A 20,291-nucleotide genomic window follows, 5' to 3' on the forward strand; every position below is an offset into this window, starting at 1 on the left:
GAGTGCATTGACTCCATTAACTGTTCCCAGCACTGGTATCATCTCTTCACGTTTGAGTTCCTGTGACCCGTTATTCAAACTGAACAATGTGTCGTTCACCAGAATTTTAACTGTGACCACTCGCTTGGCATACTGTGTTTTAAACTGTGGAAGGTAGAGAGAATAGACACAGTTACTTGGTTTTGTTTACCATCTTATATGGAACTAGATTTTTAGTGTTTTCTGTGCATTAAAAATGTACCTGTTGCGTACAAGCTTGCACTAAATTAGGAGGAAACATGTTTCTGTAAAAAAAAAAAATAATAATATAAAGTTATAATAGATATAATAAAACAGATATAATAAATTGTAAAAAATAAAAATAAAAATAAACGTACTTCACCATACCTGATGAGATCGAGGAAGGCATCTGCTGGACTGACTTGTTCTATTTTCTCCTGTTTTTTGAATTCGTCTCTTGAGCCTTTTCCTGGGTGGATGATGAGCACCATGACGATCCCAATGAATACAGCGATGATAGTGGTGGTGGTGTAGTAAACTACAGCTCTCATACCCATCTTCCCTGACGCTCGGCTGTCCAGAGCGGCCATACCTGCACAAAGGTGACGTTAGACTGCAGCATGAGTTAGTTTCACATGATTCTGTGCATGCATGTACATATAGTATTGTGAGCAACAGCATATACTAGACATACAGTGACAGTCAAGCGTTTGCACACACCTGCTCTTTCTACACTAGCTTTCAAAGGTTTAGGGTCAGTAAAAAAATCTCTTATGCTCAACAAAGCTGCATTTATTAGATGAAAAATATAGTAAAACAGTAAGTATTACAATTTAAGTTTTCTATTTGAATGTATTTTAAAATGTAATTTATTTCTGTGATCAAAGCTGAATTTTCAGCATCATTACTCCACTCTTCAGTGTCACATGATCCTTCAGAAATCATTCTAATATGATGATTTACTGCTCAAGAAACATTTCTTATTATTATCAATGTCAAAAACATTGTGCTGCTGCATATATTTGCTGCATAAACTGTGATGAATTTTTTTTTCATGATTCTTTGATGAATAAAAACTTCAAAAGAACAGTCTACTGTCACTTTTGATAATTTAATGCATCCTTGCTGAATAAAAGTGTTGTCACGTTTTAAGTCCTATGATGATGAAGATAGGTAGTAGTTCAAAAATAGCAGCTTGGTTTATTAAAGAAATCAAAACAGATCTCCAAAAGAGTGCAAAAACAGCAAAACAGCGTGCATGGCACAAACACCACCAGACAATGAACTGAGGGACTTAAATACACAAGGATAATGAACTCAAACATGAACAGGTGTGCTAATTAATGAAAAACCATGGTAACCAACAAAGAACAAGAAAATGAAACAAAAGGAAACAGGTAACAAAATGAAACAAACTAAAAGTCCATGAAAATGAAAGTAAAACACACTAATCGTCAAATCTTTTATCAATGGTGATAGATGATTTAGCTTACTTGTTTATTTACTAATTTATTTAAAGAAATAAATTAAAGAAAGAACAAACCAAAAAACGAAAGAAAGAAAGAACGAACAAAAGAAAGAAAGAACAAACAAAAGAAAGAATGAACGAAAGATAGAACAAACAAAAGAAAGAACAAACAACTAACAAAAGAACGAACAAAAGAACAAATGAAAGAAAGAAAGAAATAGAAACAAGTGAAAAAGAACAAAAACAAATGAAAGAACAAAACACAAAAGAAAGAAATAAAATAAGAAATAATGAAAGAAGCAAAGAAACAGAAAAAGAACAAAAGAAAGAACGAATGAACAAATGAATGAAAGAAATGATGAAAAAAAGAAACAAACAAATGAAAAAACAAAACAATAAACGAATGAAAGAAAGAAAAAAACAAATGAATGAAAGAAACAAATAAAAGAAAGAACAAAACAACAAACGAAAGAAAGAAACCGAAAAAAGAATGAAAGAATAAATAAATGAAAGAAAGACAGAAAGAAAGAACAAACAAAACAACAAAAAAAGAACAAAACAACAAATGAAAGCAAGAAAGAAAGAAAGAGCAAATCAAAAAAGAAAGAAAGAAAGAAAGAAAGAAAGAAAGGGAAAAGAGTGAAAGAACAAATTAAAAACAAGGAAAACAAACAAAAAAGAATGAAACAAACAAAAGAAACTGAAAAAGAATGAAAGAAAAAACAAATGAAAGAAAGAAAAACAACAAACGAAAGAAAGAAAGAAACAACAAATGAAAGAAAGAAACAACAAATGAAAGAAAGAAACAACAAACGATAAAAGAACTAAAACAACATGAATAAAAGAACAAAACGACAAACGAAAGACAGAAACTGAAAAAGAATGAAAGAAACAACAAAACAAACGAAAAAAGAACAAAACAATAAACGAATGAAAGAAAGAGAAAGAGAGAACAAACAAAACAACAAACGAAAAAAGAATGAAACAACAAACGAAAGCAAGAATGCAAGAAAGCAAGCAAGCAAACAAAAAAAAGAAAGAAAGAGCTACATTGATGTTCAACCACAATAGGCTCTATGGCAGTAAAACAGTATATTTCCTGAAGGTCACTGACCACGACTGCCCTTCAACATTTCTCTCTATAGGACTGAACAGCCATTGTATTGAACTATGTATGTCTTCCATTATTGTGTGTGTGTGTGTGTGTGTATGTGTGTGCATGTGTGATCTAAGTAGTGATCTCACTGCCCCTGAGCCCATAAAGCCCCTCAGCTTCCACCCCAGCACCCACAGACACACTGGCCTGGGAACCTTCTGCACAGGTCATGTTCTCTTCCTGCTGCTCTCATTAGTTCTCGTCTCCATGGTAACGATGACTTCCCCTGCAAGAGTCTTATAAAGTCTTATTCTCCTATACCGCAAAGTAATTACCTCACATACACAGTCTTCAAAGACGAATTGTGTGCGACCCTCACAAAGAAATTCTCATCTAATGAGAGCACACTCTTCATGGCCGTCTGTGAACGGACAGATTTTGTTGATAAACTAAATCTCTGTTCCATCAAGTAGCTGTTTAATCAAATATTTAAGGCTCTAACACTGAAGCATCCACACATGAATGAATCCTCAAATTTGAAGAAAAACATGTTACTACTTTATAAGCAATTGGGCTTATGATTTTCACCTGGTGAACAATAAAAAGGGTGAAAAACTGGATTAATGCTGCGTTCGCGCCATGTCACAATTACTGTAATTTCGAAAGGAAATTCTACTCTGTGCCGACCTCAGACTGTCAATTATGACTATCAACGCCTAAATGAATTTGCAGCGGTCAGGTGGTACAAGGACGTAAATGCTTTTTACATGTTGAAATCTTGTAATTACGGTATTTACGACATGGTGTGAACGCACCTCTAGAGACCCAGAATTATCACAGACTTGTAAGCAACCACCTAGCAACCACTCAGAACACCCTAGCAACCACAAAGGATGAAACATGAAAATATGTACAGGTCACATTTAACTGCAAAAGAAAAAAAAGTTTTTAGTTTGCATTTCTCATTAGATTTCCCTTTGTGTGTGTGTTAGTGCTGACAATGATATATGTGTGTGTGTGTGTGTGTGTGTGTGTGTGTGTGTGTGTGTGTGTGTGTGTGTGCTGTCAATGATGTGTGTATGTGTGTGTGTTAGTGCTGTCAAATAGATTAATCGTGATTAATCACATCTAACATAAAAGTTTATAAGTGTGTGTGCACATTTTTGTGACATATCAGGATATAAATGTGTATAATGACATGGGTATGACATAGGTATTACAAGGAGAGGGTGACTTATGAGGACATTACCCCATGTCCCCACTTTTCAAAAGGCTTATAAACTATACAGAATGAGTTTTTGTGAGGAAGTAAAAATGTGCACAGTTTCCTGTGATGTTTAGGGGTGTAGGGTGAGTGTAGGGCGATAGAAAATACGGTTTGTACAGTATAAAAATCATTATGCCTATGGAATGTCCCCACAATTCACAATTGTGATTAATCGCATCTAACAAAAGTTTGTAAGCATATAATGTGCATGTATATATACACTATATTGCCAAAAGTATTGGGACACCCCTCCAAATCATTGAATTCAGGTGTTCCAATCACTTCCATGGCCACAGGTGTATAAAATCAAGCACCTAGGCATGCAGACTGCTTCTACAAACATTTGTGAAAGAATGGGTCGCTCTCAGGAGCTCAGTGAATTCAAGCGTGGTACCGTGATAGGTTGCCACCTGTGCAATAAGTCCATTCGTGAAATTTCCTCACTACTAAATTATATACATTCTATATTATTATATTCTATATTATATATAAATATATAATATTATTATATAATATTCCACGGTCAACTGTTAGTGGTATCATAAAGTGGAAGCAATTGGGAACAACAGCAACTCAGCCATGAAGTGGTAGACCACGTAAAATCACAGAGCGGGTCAGCGCATACTGAGGCACACAGTGCGCAGAAGTTGCCAACTTTCTGCAGAGTCAATAGCTACAGACCTCCAAACTTCGTGTGGCCTTCAGATTAGCTGAAGAACAGTGCATAGAGAGCTTCATGGAATGAGTTTCCATGTTCGAGCAGCTGCATCCAACCCTTACATCATCAAGTGCAATGCAAAGCGTCGGATGCAGTGGTGTAAAGCACACCGCCACTGGACTCTAGAGCAGTGGAGATGTGTTCTCTGGAGTGACCAATCACGCTTCTCTGTCTGACAACCGGATGGACGAGTCTGGGTTTGGCGGTTGCCAGGAGAACGGTACTTGCCTGACTGCATTGTGCCAAGTGTAAAGTTTGGTGGAGGGGGATTATGGTGTGGGGTTTTAAAGACATTTAATTCTCCCAACTTTGTGGGAACTGTTTGGGGATGGCCCCTTCCTGTTCCAACATGACTGCGCACCAGTGCACAGAGCAAGGTCCATAAAGAGATGGATGAGCGAGTTTTGGTGTGGAGGAACTTGACTGGCTGCACAGAGTCCTGACCTCAACCCGATAGAACACCTTTGGGATGAATTAGAGCGGAGACTGTGAGCCAGGCCTTCTCGCCAACATCACTGCCTGACCTCACAAATGCGCTTCTAGAAGAATGGTCAAAAACTCCCATAAACACACTCCTAAACCTTGTGGAAAGCCTTCCCAGAAGAGTTGAGGCTGTTATAGCTGCAAAGGGTGGGCCAACTCCATATTAAACCCTACGGATTAAGAATGGGATGTCATTAAAGTTCATGTGCACGTAAAGACAGGCGTCCCAAAACTTTTGGCAATATAGTGTATGTGTGTGTGTTAGTGCTGTCAAATCGATTAATCGTGATTAATTTCATCTAACATAAAAGTTTAAGTATATAATGTGCATGTATATATACATGCACACACACACACACACACACACACACACACACACACACATTTTCAATACTGTTCCGATTTTCATTATTAGAGAAGCTTTCATTTACAGTATATACAATTAGATTTTCATTACTGTAAAATAAAGCTTCTTCAGAAAAAGCAAAGATCTTGTTTTTTAGTTCATTCCCTCAGGTTATTATTATACAGCAATAAAAACTCTTTCTCTATCTCTTACTATTAAACAGTATGTTATAGTGACAATATACAGCATTTTAAATCACAGTGATTTACATTCATGCATTCTACTGAGTAAATGTATGGCCATGCAGCCATTGAACAGTTTGTCGTTGTTTTGGCTTTTACAGATTTGGCTGACCCGACGACAAGCTGTGATGCACCATGTGGGAGTGTTTATGTGCATGTTTATGTTCTGAGCGTTTGATCTGAACAGGCCTCTACTGTGTCATTGGTGTTCAGCCTTGTGACTGTGCAAGTGGAGAGCAAGAGAGAAACAAACATCGCTCATCTGAAAAGATCTTTAAAGACAGCTACAAGCAAGTCAATATGAAATCAAAATAGGCTATTAATACACATTTCAGGTCTTATTGTAAATGTCATTCCAAAGAAGTGAACATCAAAATGTAATAATTTGCTCCACCTCTTTCCTTTTCAGGTGACATCATAAATATCTTTGACTTTTTTAACCCCTCCACTCCAGCCATCTGACTCCATTCTAGTATGTAACATCCTCTTTTCACAATACAATCAATTTTTGATGGAAAATATCAAGTCCTGCCATACATTTTCTCATTAAATATCATGTTTCACTCCGAGATATGTCCAATTGTGTAAGTGAAATGGCTCGTGAAAGCTGTTACATGTGGACTCTATAGATTTAAAGCAGTAATTTACACAAAAACTAAAAGTATTGTATTCTTCATTCAATATAAGCTGTGTTAGTTCCATAGTCAATCTATAAAGCTGCACAGCAGCCATCAATCTGTCTAGAAACAGTTTGTGTCTTTATTTAGAAGGCAGCAAATGCTATTTATACACAGAGAAAGAGTGTGTGTGTGAGAGAGGTGACTGAAAGAAGCATTTGTTCGTTTCTCTGTGTGGTCACTTTGACCCTTGACCTCTTGTCTGTTTGGAAAAAGACCATCAAAGCTCTGACCTTACAAACACTCTCACCTGCCCCCACTTCCTTAACCGGTCAGACCCCTCAAAGAGCATATGTTATCCTTCCTTAGGATTCTCCTTTATTTTTAAACAAAACAAATGATTTTATACTCAGTATTTTGTCTTGTTTTCCAGTCCAAATATCGAAACATTCTTAAATCAAGAGAAGCAAAACGACTAAGATAACGTCTTCGTTTCTAAAAAAAAAATAATAATAATTTTTAAGTGAGTTTATACTTGAAACAAGAAAAAATATCTGTCACTGAGTTAAGAAAAATAAACTTATTTCAAAGGGAAAACGAGATTGTTTCTTACTCCATTGGCAGATATTTCTTCTTGTTTCAAACAATTACTTTTAGCATTAAACTCACTTAAATTAAGCATAAACTCACAGAATTTTTCAGAAAACGGGACTTAATATATTTAATCATTTTCCTTCTCAAGTAAATGTATCTTGGTTTAAGAATTTTTATATATTTGTAATAGACAAAACTATGCAAGATTGTTTCCGCCACTGAATAAAAAAAAATAATAATAATAAAAAGGTAATTGCAACTTTTTGTCTCACAATTTTGACTTTTTTCTCACAATTGTCACAATCTCACAATTTTGACTTTATTTCTCAGAATTTCTTGATATAAACTCGCAATTGCAATTATAAAGTCGGAATTAAGAGATATAAATTTGCAATTCTGAGAAAAAAAGTCTTTTATACTTTATAACTTCCAAACAAAACAAGACAAAAATACTAAATAAGAAAATATTTTTAGCAGTGTAGAAGCTGGATCAGTGGAAGCTTGTTTCTACCACGCAATAAACAAAAAGGACAATTGCGACTTTTTTATCTCACAGTTCTGACTTTTGTCTTACAATTGTGTGATATAAAGTCGCATTTGCATGCTATAAAGTCAGAATTGCGAGATATAAACTCGCAATTGTGAGATAAAAAGTCTCAATTATCCTTTCTTTTTTTTATTCCGTGGTGGAAACAAGCTTCCATAGGATCTCAAAACTAAACTGAATCCTTCTTAAACTATTATTTTCATATGCATATACAGTTTTACCAACTATAAAAATCTATTTAAATACATTTACAGCTGCAGAAACAGACTGAATTGCTTCAGTTGCCCCAGTGACATAACAAAGGGTGAGACATAAATCAATCTGTCGCCCCATTTGAGCTTGACCAGATCACATTCAGCCCTTTCCCTTCCACTGCATCATGTGCTTATCTCAGACTCATGTTGTTCTGGGTTTAGCTGGCAGAGTTGCCCATGTCTGGTCAGTGCCTGGTGGTGCCACGGTGGAACCGTACCTGTAATTAAACTGGACACCAGCAGGGGGAGCACCAGCATCTGCAGCATTCTCATCAGCAGCTCTCCAGGAAAGGAGAAGTACTTAACTTCTCGATATGACATTTTATACGGCCGCAGTCCAAATCCCAAAATTGTACCTGTGAGAGAAACACAAATGCAGCTTTAATGGGTCTGTAAAAAAAAAAAAAAAAACTGGAGTGTTTAGGTTGTTATGTAACACATTTTAATATTCTGAGACAGAAAAAACGAAATGTCACGATTGTGAAATTGGGTGTGTTTCTGCTGATGTCATGGCACAGTACTGTCAAAACAAACATAAAAGAAAGCTAATGGAATTTCTGTTCCAGTTGGGAACCAATCATAATGGGATCATTTACAAAAATAGATTTTCAGTTTATCCAATTGGATCATATTGGTTTCAAATTACTATAGAAATTCCATTTAAGTGTTCCTTTTTGGAATTCTTTAAAGTCACCATGAAATCAAAATGGACAATTCTTATTTTTTTATGGAATATTTTGCACATCATTATTTTTTTTTAAATTCATGTGCCTCATAATCTTTCATCAAAATAACTTCCCCTTCCCTCTGATGATGTGTTTACTGCAGTGAGGGTGGAGCAACCTGTCACTCACATGAGATACACCAATAGCAAACCACAACCAACCAATCAAATTCCCATGGAGAAAATCAAGCCCCGCCCTACATTTTTTCTTGTTGGAAAAGCCATTCACTCTGATATACATCACATAGTGGAAAAAAGATGACTGCAACTTCTATTTTATGCCGTCTTTAATAGTATTCTTTTATGTTATTATTTTAGTATCATGACATGGGTGAGGTTCAGTCCTCCGTTATGACATCAAAATGTATAAGAATACTGAAAAATATAGGTTTCCTGAAATTGAATATATAAGATGTTGAATACATGATGGCATAACATAATACTTTTGCTAAATATTCCTGTATTACATTGCATTAAACATGTTCCCTAAAATTTAAGCCAATTAATCACGCATTTTTGAGATTATTAATAGCAGTTCCTGATTGGCTGATTAACAGATATGGTCATTCCACCTAGTTATGTTGGCTTGGGAAAGCCAACATATTGATATTCTACTTAAACAATATTGTGACTGTTACTCCTCCTAGAGCTTTAATGCTACAATCCCCAAACTTTCCACAGACCTGGGCCCTAATGTGTAGCAGTGTGCTATATCTTTTTAGACAGATCAGAGTTACAGTTTTCGAATAATAATTTATCAAAGTTAAATTTTTTCCCCATTGAATTGCATTGATCTCATGAAAATGCACCTCCAGAGGAGCAGTTCCACCCAATAGAGGGCACGCCAACATAAGAAATCATTCGCTCATGCATTCACTATCGGTTTCGTCAGTTCCTCATTTGTACGTGTTTTAAAGCTTGCCAGTTTGAACCATTCTAGTGAATGTATTAATATACAATTGAAAACATGAGATACTTTTAGAGCTTAAAAGATGTTTAGTGTGATGACAGAAACGCACTTGCTAGTCTCATGTAACCCAGACAGCGCCCACGAGGCTGCCGCTCTCAGACCACATGAGACGCTCGTGCTGAGAGAGACAGCTGCACGGAGCAATAAAAACGTTAATATAGAGTGAAAAGTGATTAAATACGCCTGAAAGATCATATTTCTGAATGGATTCGACAATGGGGAAATCGTTTTTATCTTTCTCGTTTTTATATTATTGAAACTGAGGTTAGTCAGATCTTTAAGAAATGTAATCCCCGAAAAAGCCCGGGTCCGGATAAGATATGCGGTAATGTTTTAAAACACTGTTCTGTTCAGTTAGCACCAGTTTTTACTGATATTTTCAGTGCTTCCTACAATTCTGGTATAGTCCCTGCTTTATGGAAAACATCTAAAATAGTGCCAGTGGCAAAAGTTTCCAGACCTATAGAATTAAATGACTTTCGACCAATAGCACTTATGTCACTAGTGATGAAAAGTTGAGCGTTTAGTGAAAAGTACATTGTGTCTGAAACAGAACATCTCATTGATCCTCTGCAATTTGCATATCAATCCTCTAGGGGGGTAGAGGATGCAATTTTAACTGTGTTGCATCTGTTGCATTTACATCTAGAGAAACCAAAGACTCATGCTAAAATTCTATTTGTGGATTTCTCATCCGCCTTTAACTGTATTTCCCCTAGTACACTATAGCAGATACCTTGGCAAAAGAATTCTCACTAGATAGTAAGTTGTTTACATGGGTGATCAATTTTCTTAGTTGTAGAACCCAGCATTTTAAGTTAGGAGGGTCTATCTCAGACAAAATGACTACTTCGATTGGATCACCTCAGGGATGTGTCTTATCCCCGTTATTATTAATTTTATATACTAATTCATGTTCTAGTTTTTTTTTTTTTTAAATAGATATATCATTAAGTACACTGATGATACTGCTTTAGTGAGCCTTCAATACAATGGGGAGGACCTGTTTTAGATTTCTTTTTAAATTGGTGAAATCAAATCCCCTTTTAAATGCCTCCTAAGGAGATGGTTAATGATTTTAGAGTTAAAGAGAAAAATATAACAAGTTATGAAGTCGAATATCGAGCCAGACCGCCTTCCGTATACAAGTTACAAAGAAAATGTAAACTGGCGTTGCGTCAATTACACTTTTTCCGCAAGTTTAATAGGGAAGGCGCATGACGTAACGTAAGCTTTTTGAACTGCAAGAGGTTTACACTTTCTGCGTACGCTGAATACGGAAAGCGGTGTGGCAGAAGCTCGATATTCGATTTCATAACTTTTTTAAATATGGATTTTTTTTACATAAACGCATCGCTTCACTTCAGAAGGCCTTTATTAACACTCCAGAGCCGTGTGGAGTACGTTTATGATGGATGGATGTGGATGGAAGCACTTTCTTCAGCTCATACTCATTGAACCCCATCACTAACATTATAAAGCTAAGATGCATCAGAATATTTATTAATATTTCTCCGATTGTCTTCGTCAGAAACAAGAAAGTCATATACAGCTAGGATGGCTTGAGGGTGAGTAAAGGTTGGGCTGATTTTAATTTGAAAGTGAACTAATCCTTTAAGTAAAAATTTACAACAGAGGATGCATTTCTTAAAGAAACTGTTGTCTTTTAATGTCCATAGCAGAACGCTTTTGATGTTTTAAGGGACTTTTATTGAAAGCGTCATGACATTCTGTGTGAGTTGCTGGTATGGTAATGCTTCAGAGGCTCAGAAGAAATCACTAAGGAAAGTAGTTACATTGACAAGTAAACTATTGGGAAGTTCATTTCCAAGTATAGAGAGTATATATAAAGAGAGTGCTGAATAAAGCTGAAAGTGCTTTTACAAGCACATATTTTAGGTATTTTAATATTAAGAGAATAAGATTTGTATTTTGAGAACACTATCATATATACAGTGTTTCCCACAGGATTTTGTGTTTTCTGTGGTTGTACCTCTGTCCCTATAGGGGGGTCCACAGGCATGCTCCCCCGGAAGAAAATTTTGTACATTTTAAAGATAAATTCATTAATCTGGTGCACTCTGAGAGTTCAAAATTAAAAGCTTCAACCCATGTTCAGTGTGCAAACTGAACAAAGAAAAAGTCTATAGGGCTTGTGCGCTAGAGATGTGTGGGTCAGCTCTAACATCACCCAAATTTGAATAATTATTCAAATTCTCAGGGTTAAGCATGATGATATAATAACATATTGCACTTGAGTAGGCTGCTTTTAAATAAATATCTAAAATAAAAGTTCTTCTTTGGCAAAATTACATTTCCTTAATAGCCTATAAACACAGGCTTTACTCCCTTCAAACTAAAATTGTCACTGTTTCATTACATCATTGTTGAAGAAACACTCATCAGAATAATTTCTGTTAAGCTTGTGTATATTTTTAGTTAAAGCTGTTAAGTTTTTAAGCAATATCTCATGGGGGGGGGGGGTTCCTTTGTGTTTTATATAATGACCACTAGGAGGTGCTCTAGGCATATGCTTTCCTTGATTGGTTTTCCCTGAATTGAAATACGTTGAAAACGAAAAGTAAAAGAGTGATGCACATTCCTTGCGTTTCACCAAATCAGGGTTCAGTGTCTTTATTAAAATCAACACATTAATGATTTCTCTCTCATCCACCTGCAATTACTTGGAATGTTATCTTGTATTACTTGGCCTGCCCAACCCGACGGATTTATCTGATGCGGATATAACCGCAATCCGTGCATCACTTTCGTGTGCTCTCACAGAATGTCCTGAGCGGCTCCGTTTGAGGCCAGCAAGTTGTAGGGCCTGAGTGAAAGCAATCTTTTCGGCACGGAACCCCATTTTCTGCAGTGGGGATGGGCGGAACGGTTCGAGAATAGACACAGGCCCGGGAAGCTGCAACAGAACCGTGGTAAAGGGGATCTGAGCATGTGACTGGCTGTCTGAAATTTGACGGAGTGACGGAGGTGGTCGGCTTGTAATTCTCTATGCAGGAAAAACCCTGTATATATATATATATATATATATATATACACACACTTTCATATTTGATATTCCATATTTTGTATTTTTATAACATTTTTATTTATTTATTTATTTATTTTATTCAATTATAATATTATATTTTTAAGATCACTTTCAGGGTAGGAAGCACAAATAAGATCAAACATCATCTCACCAATGATGACGGCCACGACTGTGAGGATGACGAAAGCATTCTGCATGAAGAAGCCTTTGACGTCATTAGTGGTGATGTTCTGCACGGAGGTGCGGGCCCGCAGCGAGCGCTCAGTGATGCCGTCCCGCAGCTGCTGCACTCTGCTGCGCTGCAGACGCGTCTCCCCGTTACTCTGAGTCATGCCTTGAGGGGGCGCCACACCGGACACACCAGACGCCGCTGAATGTTTGACGGGAATCACTCCTCTGTGGGCAGTAACTGCGGGGAACAACATACAGGTAACGTCATTAATGCAATATCCATCATCGTAATAATAACAGAGGTAAATATTGTTTTGTTGGCGCTTGCCCGTACAAAAACCGCCGCAGCCACATTGTTGTGAGGGATTGCAATTGTGTTTGCATCACTAGATGGTGGCAAATCAAACTAAATCAAACTAAATCTCTAAGAAAAGTAATAACACACTTCTTCTCAACAGATTTGAGGTATCAAACCTAGACAAATTATAATAATTAGGGTTAGTGGTTTGTTCAAATCGCTGACCTGAAGGATGAGGGTCACCGTGATTTTGCCAGGTAAGACATGTTCCTGGATCAACGTATTTTGTTGAACCTGGAACAACATTTCTGTCCGAAAATTTAGTTTTAACCCTATTCCCACCCCTAAACTTAATCCTACCCATAACCTATCCCTAAAATCAGAGGGGAAAGATATGTGAATAATGTAAGCCTAAACTTGACATAAATGGTAAACTTGTCCCTCAAATCTGATTGGTAGATTGGAATGTTGATCCAGGATCAACAAAGATGTACCGTACTTGGTGAAATCACATTCACCGAAGGATGAGCAACAAGAATGGTGATGCTTGCATTAAACTAAAACCCTAAATCTAATCTAAATTTGTTGTAGGTTTTTAACTTTTGTATTAGATATTTTTTGGGTTTGTGTGGAAGACACACATCCAATGTCCAAAGTTTGGATCCTTTCAACCAATTAAAGCTTCCTTGGAATTGTTAATCTGACTAAAGTCCCCTTCAATCAGGACTTGTTTTACCATATGCATGCACACAGTCACTCTATAACAGTGTCAGCAAATGACTATTAGAAGGGACTTCAGCACAGGTCTCTGAAACGCAGCCAGATGCGTCTGCACACAGAACGAACAAGTTACCGAGAACTGCAGCTATCTTTCCACGTGTGTTAGGAAAACAGCCAGACCAAACACTGCTGCTCCCCCTCTCACACACTTGGACTCACATGGTCAGAGAAAACTCACACCCACATTCAGAAGAATAACAAACAGCGTAGTGTACTCACATCAAAATAAAGGATTCAGTCCAACCCTTCCTGTGACAAAGATCCTCTACGCTGAGAGACTGGAGAGAAGTGTGTACTTAGAAAGAAAAGCGCAAGAGTTTGGAAGAAAAGAACAGCAAGCGTGGAGGGTGTGAGTGAGAAGGACAGGGAAGAACCAATAACAGAGTGGAGGGAAGATGAGACGGGGCGGAGCCTGCTGAAAGAGAGAAGAGCTCTTTCACACACGGGAGAGGAGGAACTGCCAGCTCAACTGTGGGAGGGTCTTTAGAAAGACCTCCTGCCCCTCTAGATGAAGAGATGGAGGGAAAAGCATGTGTTTGTTTTCACATGCAGCAAGCTCCAAATGTCTAAGACCACTCTAAGAAAAATTAAGTGGAATAAACTTTTTGGACTAACTTCAAACATAAAATTAAAGATTCTAGATTCTCCACTAAAGGTGATTATTTGAAAAAAGCTAATTTGTGACATTGTTCATGTGAACTTCTGTGTACAAAACATCAGATGTTCTTCCACTGAAGCTCAAGATGATTTTTTGGGTATCAAGTTGATCATGTTGATCTCAAAACATGATCTGCAGGTTTTGTATGAACTTGTGGATTTCATGTCTGGTCTAGTCTAAGCTGTCATTAAAGTCGATGTTAAAATGCTGTTTACAGCCCATTTTATTCTATAATTTGACATATTTCCTAGGTAAAAGAAGTTATTCGACAGAAAAAAGAAAAAAATTTAGAAGTGACTTGATTTTATCAATATATCATATTTTTAAAGTTTAAAAAAGAATTGTTATTCGTTTCATTATTCAGTGTTATCCTACATGTTTATTTTTTATATTTCTATAAATATAAAAATATGTGTATATATATATATATATATATATATACACACACATTTTTAAATATTTTTTTAACATTTTTAAATATTTTTAATTTAAAAGTTTACAAAAACGTTCTAAATTAAAGTTTGTTTATTTATTTAATACATGTTTATTGCTGTAATGAAAAACAGTGGCCTGTATGAGCAAACATTAAATATATTTTAATTTAAAAAAGTAAAAAATAAGTTATTTATTCAAAAAAAATATTCATTTATTTATTTAATACGTGTTTATTGCTGTAATGAACAACGGTGGCCTGTATGAGCAAACATTAAACATATTTAAATTTAAAAAAGTAAAAAAGAAAAGTTATTTATTCAATTAATTAATTAATTAATGTATGTATGTATGCATGCATGCATGTATGTATGTATGTAAAACATGTTTATTGCTGTGATAAACTGTAGCCTGTATGACCAAACATTAAATATTAAAAAAGAAAAAGGTTATTTATTTAATACATGTGTTCATGCTCATGTGGCCTAAATTAACCCTTTAACTGTCACCCCCACTTTTTTTTTTTTAGACAAGAAAATGCACTATCCAAACTTAAATGGTTGTAATTCAAGAATACTTTGGAGTATAGACATAAGGTTGGTCTTGTTTTAAAGATTAAATTTGGCAGATTATTGTAGATGTGAAATAACTTATGTAAGTGAAACAGAAAAAACGTTATAGAAGTTTAAGTTTATGAAAATATAAAATGTAAAATTATAATATTTTATATTTTATATAAAATATAAAATATATATTTTACAAAACAAGTTTTACTCTAAAGCTGGGAAATCAAAGCCAAAAATCTGAACAAGTTGTGTTCCAAATTTCAGGTTGATATCTCAAAAAATGAGCTTTCAGTAAGATTTTGTTTGGGCGCAGTACCACACTTTTTCACTAGATGACAACCAAGCTCCATTACTGACCATATAAAGGCGCCTCCATTTCCATATATGGTTTGAGTGATCTGAACCATATATTTCCATTATTTTCATACAATTTATGAAGTAGACATCCTATATAGAAGTAGTATGGGAAGTTTGGCAGAATTTGATATGAATTCAGCCTCTAATAAACATAAAAATAACATGTATGTGGGTTATAGATCGCCGCCACAATCATAAATGTATTTTTTTTTCTATTAAAAACATTTTCAGACCTTTTTTTCTCAAAAAATTGAATGGATGTTATCTTTTGAACTCTTGGCATGAAAACAAACATGTTTCAACCAATCTTTAATGATTTTTCATGTTCATCGCTATTTCAAAATAAAGGTCTGAACATGCCTTATGAGTATGAAAATATGCTTGTTGCAAATTGATAAATTACTGCTCCTCTCTAATTTATTTCACCAAATATGTAACCAAATATGTAAACTAGAGATTCTAAGCTTTCAAATGATATATAGTTTGTCAAGATTAGTTTAGGTTTAGTATAGAATATTACTGTTTTAAATATGTAATGGCAAACGTCCCACCTGTGGGACGGTGACAGTTAAGGGGTTAAATATAGTTTTAAAAAGATTTTTTTAAAGTTTATAAAAGAACAGTTTTATTTAATTTGAGGTTTTAATGCGATTCATCTGGAAGTATCCTGTAAGGTTTTATTGTGTTTTTGAAAGCTTTCTTTAGCGTTTCTTCACCAGTCAAGCTGAATGAGATGATTTGTGACATTCTGTGGTTCAGCTTTTGGCACCCAGTGTGACTTGGAGTGAAATCCGGGCTGCTGATCAGATAAGAATCACAACTCTTTCCCGCCTCCGTTTGCACCGTCTCTCTCTTTTCCAGGAAGTCAACAGTGTTTCATCATATGTCTGGTGAAAAGGGAACCTGTAACAGAGGAACTCTCTACGGTTAGAATAGACACTCTGAGCGCACAAAAGACTCAAGTGGTTAATGTGACAATAAAAAATAATTACAAGCTACATTCTGATTGATTACAATTGTGTTTCCAATCTTTTCACGTTGATTAGTGAGGGAACATTGGTGTTTTAAGAGTGTTGGAAATTGGAATAGATAGAGAAGTCATCTCTGTTTGTGTTTGTGTGTGTGTGTTTTAGGTAAACCCACATCATAAGGACAAAATGTTCCAAACAAAGACGCCAATTATGGAAATCCTTGTCCTTCTTTTTAGCTTCCCAATGACGAAAACAGCTTATAAATCATAATAAATGATGGGGATTTTTTTGAAAATGTAAAAATGTAGAAAGTTTTCTGTGATGGGTAGGTTTCAGGTTAGGATTAGGGGATAAAATATACAGTTTGTGCAGTATAAATCATTATGTCCCCATAAAAAATGAAAACCCAACGTGGTTGTGTGTGTGTGTGTGTGGGTGTGTGTGTCCAAATAGTCACAGTTACTTTCAACACCTTTTCAGCAGCTTCTGCCTCACCTGGAGGAAAACAAGCTCAGGTGAGCAGAATAAACCTGAACGCTGTCTGCTAAAAGCCCTAAAGGGGCTCATTACAAAGAGATTGGGCAACCCTGAGCAACATCATTAGTTATTTCACAATTACATTCAATGAGCTGATGATTTTGATGGTGGTATCAGGTGATTCTACAATGGATATAATGGGGAAAAAATAGTTTTATACAATTTTAGGCAAATGTAAGCCTGCTATTTTTCTCATGTTAAAATACTTTCTCCTATCCCGGCTTGCTTAAAGGTCCCGTTCTTCGTGATCCCATGTTTCAAACTTTAGTTCGTGTGTAATGTTGTTGTTAGAGTATAAATGAAATCTGTAAAATTTTAAAGCTCAAAGTTCAATGCCAAGCGAGATATTTTATTTAACAGAAGTCGCCTACATCGAACGGCCAGTTTGGACTACATCCCTCTACTTCCTTCTTTAATGACGTCACTAAAACAGTTTTTTGACTAACCTCCGCCCACAGGAATACACAAGAGTTGCGTTTGTAGAGTGTGTTTGTCGCCATGTCGTCGAAACGCTGTTATTTTCATCCCGCAGTCCAATCACCGGGTCTGATTCCGGCTCAAATTGATAGGGTAAAATTAAAGACATGTTTACAATAACACTGAGCGCGTGCATCTCCACGTTATGGTAAGAGGCGTGACCTTTCCGGGCAAGATGCGCTAAACTGCTGTCGAATCACAACACAGGAACCGCTGGCACAATCAGAACTCGTTACGTATTTCTGAAGGAGGGACTTCATAGAACAAGGAAGTCATCAGCCCGTTTTTATGACAGTGGAAACAGCGGTATACAGATAAGTAAATTATGTGAAAAATACTGTTTTTTTACACGCGAAACATGAACACATGATATATTGCACACTATAAACACAATCAAAGCTTCAAAAAACCACGAAAAACGGGACCTTTAATATGCAGAGGAAAAAATACGTTGGTCGATGGATGATTTCCCTGATAAGTGTAAATGGCGTGGCTTTGTGGATCTTTAATTTATTATTATTATTATTGCAATTGCAATTGCAAATCAGAAACTACATAATTGCACATGTGGGAGTGGAAACTGAAAAATAAATAATTCTTCTGTTTTTGAATCATTTGACATATTTCATAATATTCTTTTAAAGAAATTATGGTCTTAAGCTACAAAAATAAATAAATAAATATATATGCAGGTAAATGTGGCCCAAATCTGATTTTTTTTTTTTTTTTTTTTTTTTTTGCTCACATGTGACTCGTATTTGTTTTCCTCATGACAGTGTGAACAGTACAAACCACATGGAATTTGATCTTTTCAATTTCCGATTTGTGCCACTTCCTTATCCGGTACTAAATCCCATACAGGTCTGATGTTTTCTAATGCAACCACAGTGTGAACAGTCATATCGGAATTTTTGCGATTTACGTCATTCAAGATGAACATTCATCATGATTCTGCACTCATGAGTGTCTATTCAAAGATTTTACATACCCAACATGAGCCCTCATGTTCTGCTTGTATTATAGAGCTGTCGACACATCACTGTCCTTCTACTCACTACCTTTCACAACTTTCTTGATAACATTAATGTTTCAAAACTCTGCTCTCTTTTGTCACATCATGGTCTTTATTTTTCATATTGCCTGCACATAATTTCACTGGCTTCCGTGGCAGATCACACTATAAATATAAGCTTAATCGCTTACTTTAATGCCCTCTGTGTTTACTTCAATTTTTACAATTGAATCATCAGGTCAATTTTTACGTTTACTTCCGTATGACACCATTTTTGCAATATGACGTGATTTTTGAATTTACAATTAATATTTTGTGGTAAAAACCTGGCAACTCTGTTTGTATCGTTCTCATGCAGGTCAGTTCAGAACCATGGTCCGTTCACACTGGAAATCTGATATTGGCCACATTTAAAACAACAATGTGAACAGCTATACAAAAAAACCCCAAATCTGAACAAAAATTGAACATTAAGGCTCGCAGTGTGAACAAACACTGAATATGAAGTAAATTACAAAAGTACAAACTTAAATCAGTGATTACATCAAAATCTATAAAGCTGTATCTATTCTAACATAAAAGACTGGACATTTACTAGACACTGTATTCTAGCAGTGTTTATTGTGATATTTTGTATTTTTGTATGTTAAAGGTGCAATATGTAGTTTTTCGTCCACTAGAGGCCTATTCAAAACAAAGGCGTAGCTTGATGACGCCAAGTTTGAGTGAGAAATCTTGGGACATGTGGTCTTCACCTCACAGCCGGTGGAAAAGAATCGGGATAGGACTTGGGCAGAAATGTTCATGCATGCGATTATTAACGTTACTGTAGTATGAAGCAGAGCAGGAGTGAGTGTTGTGGAGCTGAACGAGGCCGCTGGAGCGATTGCGCAACAAACGCCTCACGAGCAGCGGGACTTTTATTATGACACAGTCGCCGGGTCCGCTTCTGCTTTTCCGGTCATGAGTATGAGGTAACGCAGCTCTGTTTATCATATTAGACACATTTGAGAGTGTTGAAAATGATGTTATAACGTTACTCTGTGCGTTCGCTCGGTGGATGCTGTGAGACACTGTTACACACTGTAGTAAGATAGATCGATTTTAGAATATCATATTAAATGCTGGATGGCTTGTGTTGATAAATGGCATGCAATTAATTTAAAAACATATTGTATGATGGAGAAAATTCTGTATTACTGTTACTAAAAATAAAGCTGCATCTGATTATGCTATGTTAGCTACTTCACAAAATAGTGTTTTTCTCTGAGGCATGGTAAAACATGGTACTCGCAAAAAATCAAGAAAATTAGATTTAAACAATAAGACTAAACGTGTTGAGCTATATAACAATATTTAGTTTTCTGTCTATAAATGTAACCAAACAGTTTTTCCCTTGTCTATTAAAACATGTAAATATTAAAGCATCTTTGGTGTTTCCATGGTTTCTACAAAATAAAACCAGAAACCGAGGGTAACGTGGGTATGACGCAATTGACAGGCGACTCCTCACACGTCCCACGTAAAATTGCAATTTTCTCACCATTTATAAATAGTTGGAAACATTTTGGATATTGTAAGTACTCAAGTGAACAAAATATATAACACTGGCCTAGTGGTTTCTGAATATTTTACTGCAAAAATATTACATATTGCA

General features: G+C 35.9%; 1 protein-coding gene across 1 annotated transcript in view; it reads right to left on the reverse strand.

The window, feature by feature from the left end:
• The window catches only part of slc1a3a (solute carrier family 1 member 3a), a 22,631-nt gene extending 8,628 nt beyond the window's left edge, over positions 1-14,003 (reverse strand). Inside the window, exons 1-6 of the mRNA XM_048188703.1 lie at positions 13,844-14,003; positions 12,527-12,784; positions 7,851-7,988; positions 388-592; positions 242-284; positions 1-144 (exon numbers count right to left, since the gene is read on the reverse strand). The exon at positions 1-144 is cut by the window's left edge and continues 128 nt beyond it. Coding sequence (XP_048044660.1) covers positions 1-144; positions 242-284; positions 388-592; positions 7,851-7,988; positions 12,527-12,707 — 711 coding nt within the window. The 5' untranslated portion in view covers positions 12,708-12,784; positions 13,844-14,003. The remainder of the gene's footprint in view (positions 145-241; positions 285-387; positions 593-7,850; positions 7,989-12,526; positions 12,785-13,843) is intronic.
• Between the last annotated feature and the right edge of the window lie 6,288 nt (positions 14,004-20,291).

Source organism: Megalobrama amblycephala, linkage group LG4, assembly GCF_018812025.1.
Source record: "Megalobrama amblycephala isolate DHTTF-2021 linkage group LG4, ASM1881202v1, whole genome shotgun sequence".
In the NCBI taxonomy this organism is placed as follows: domain Eukaryota; kingdom Metazoa; phylum Chordata; class Actinopteri; order Cypriniformes; family Xenocyprididae; genus Megalobrama; species Megalobrama amblycephala.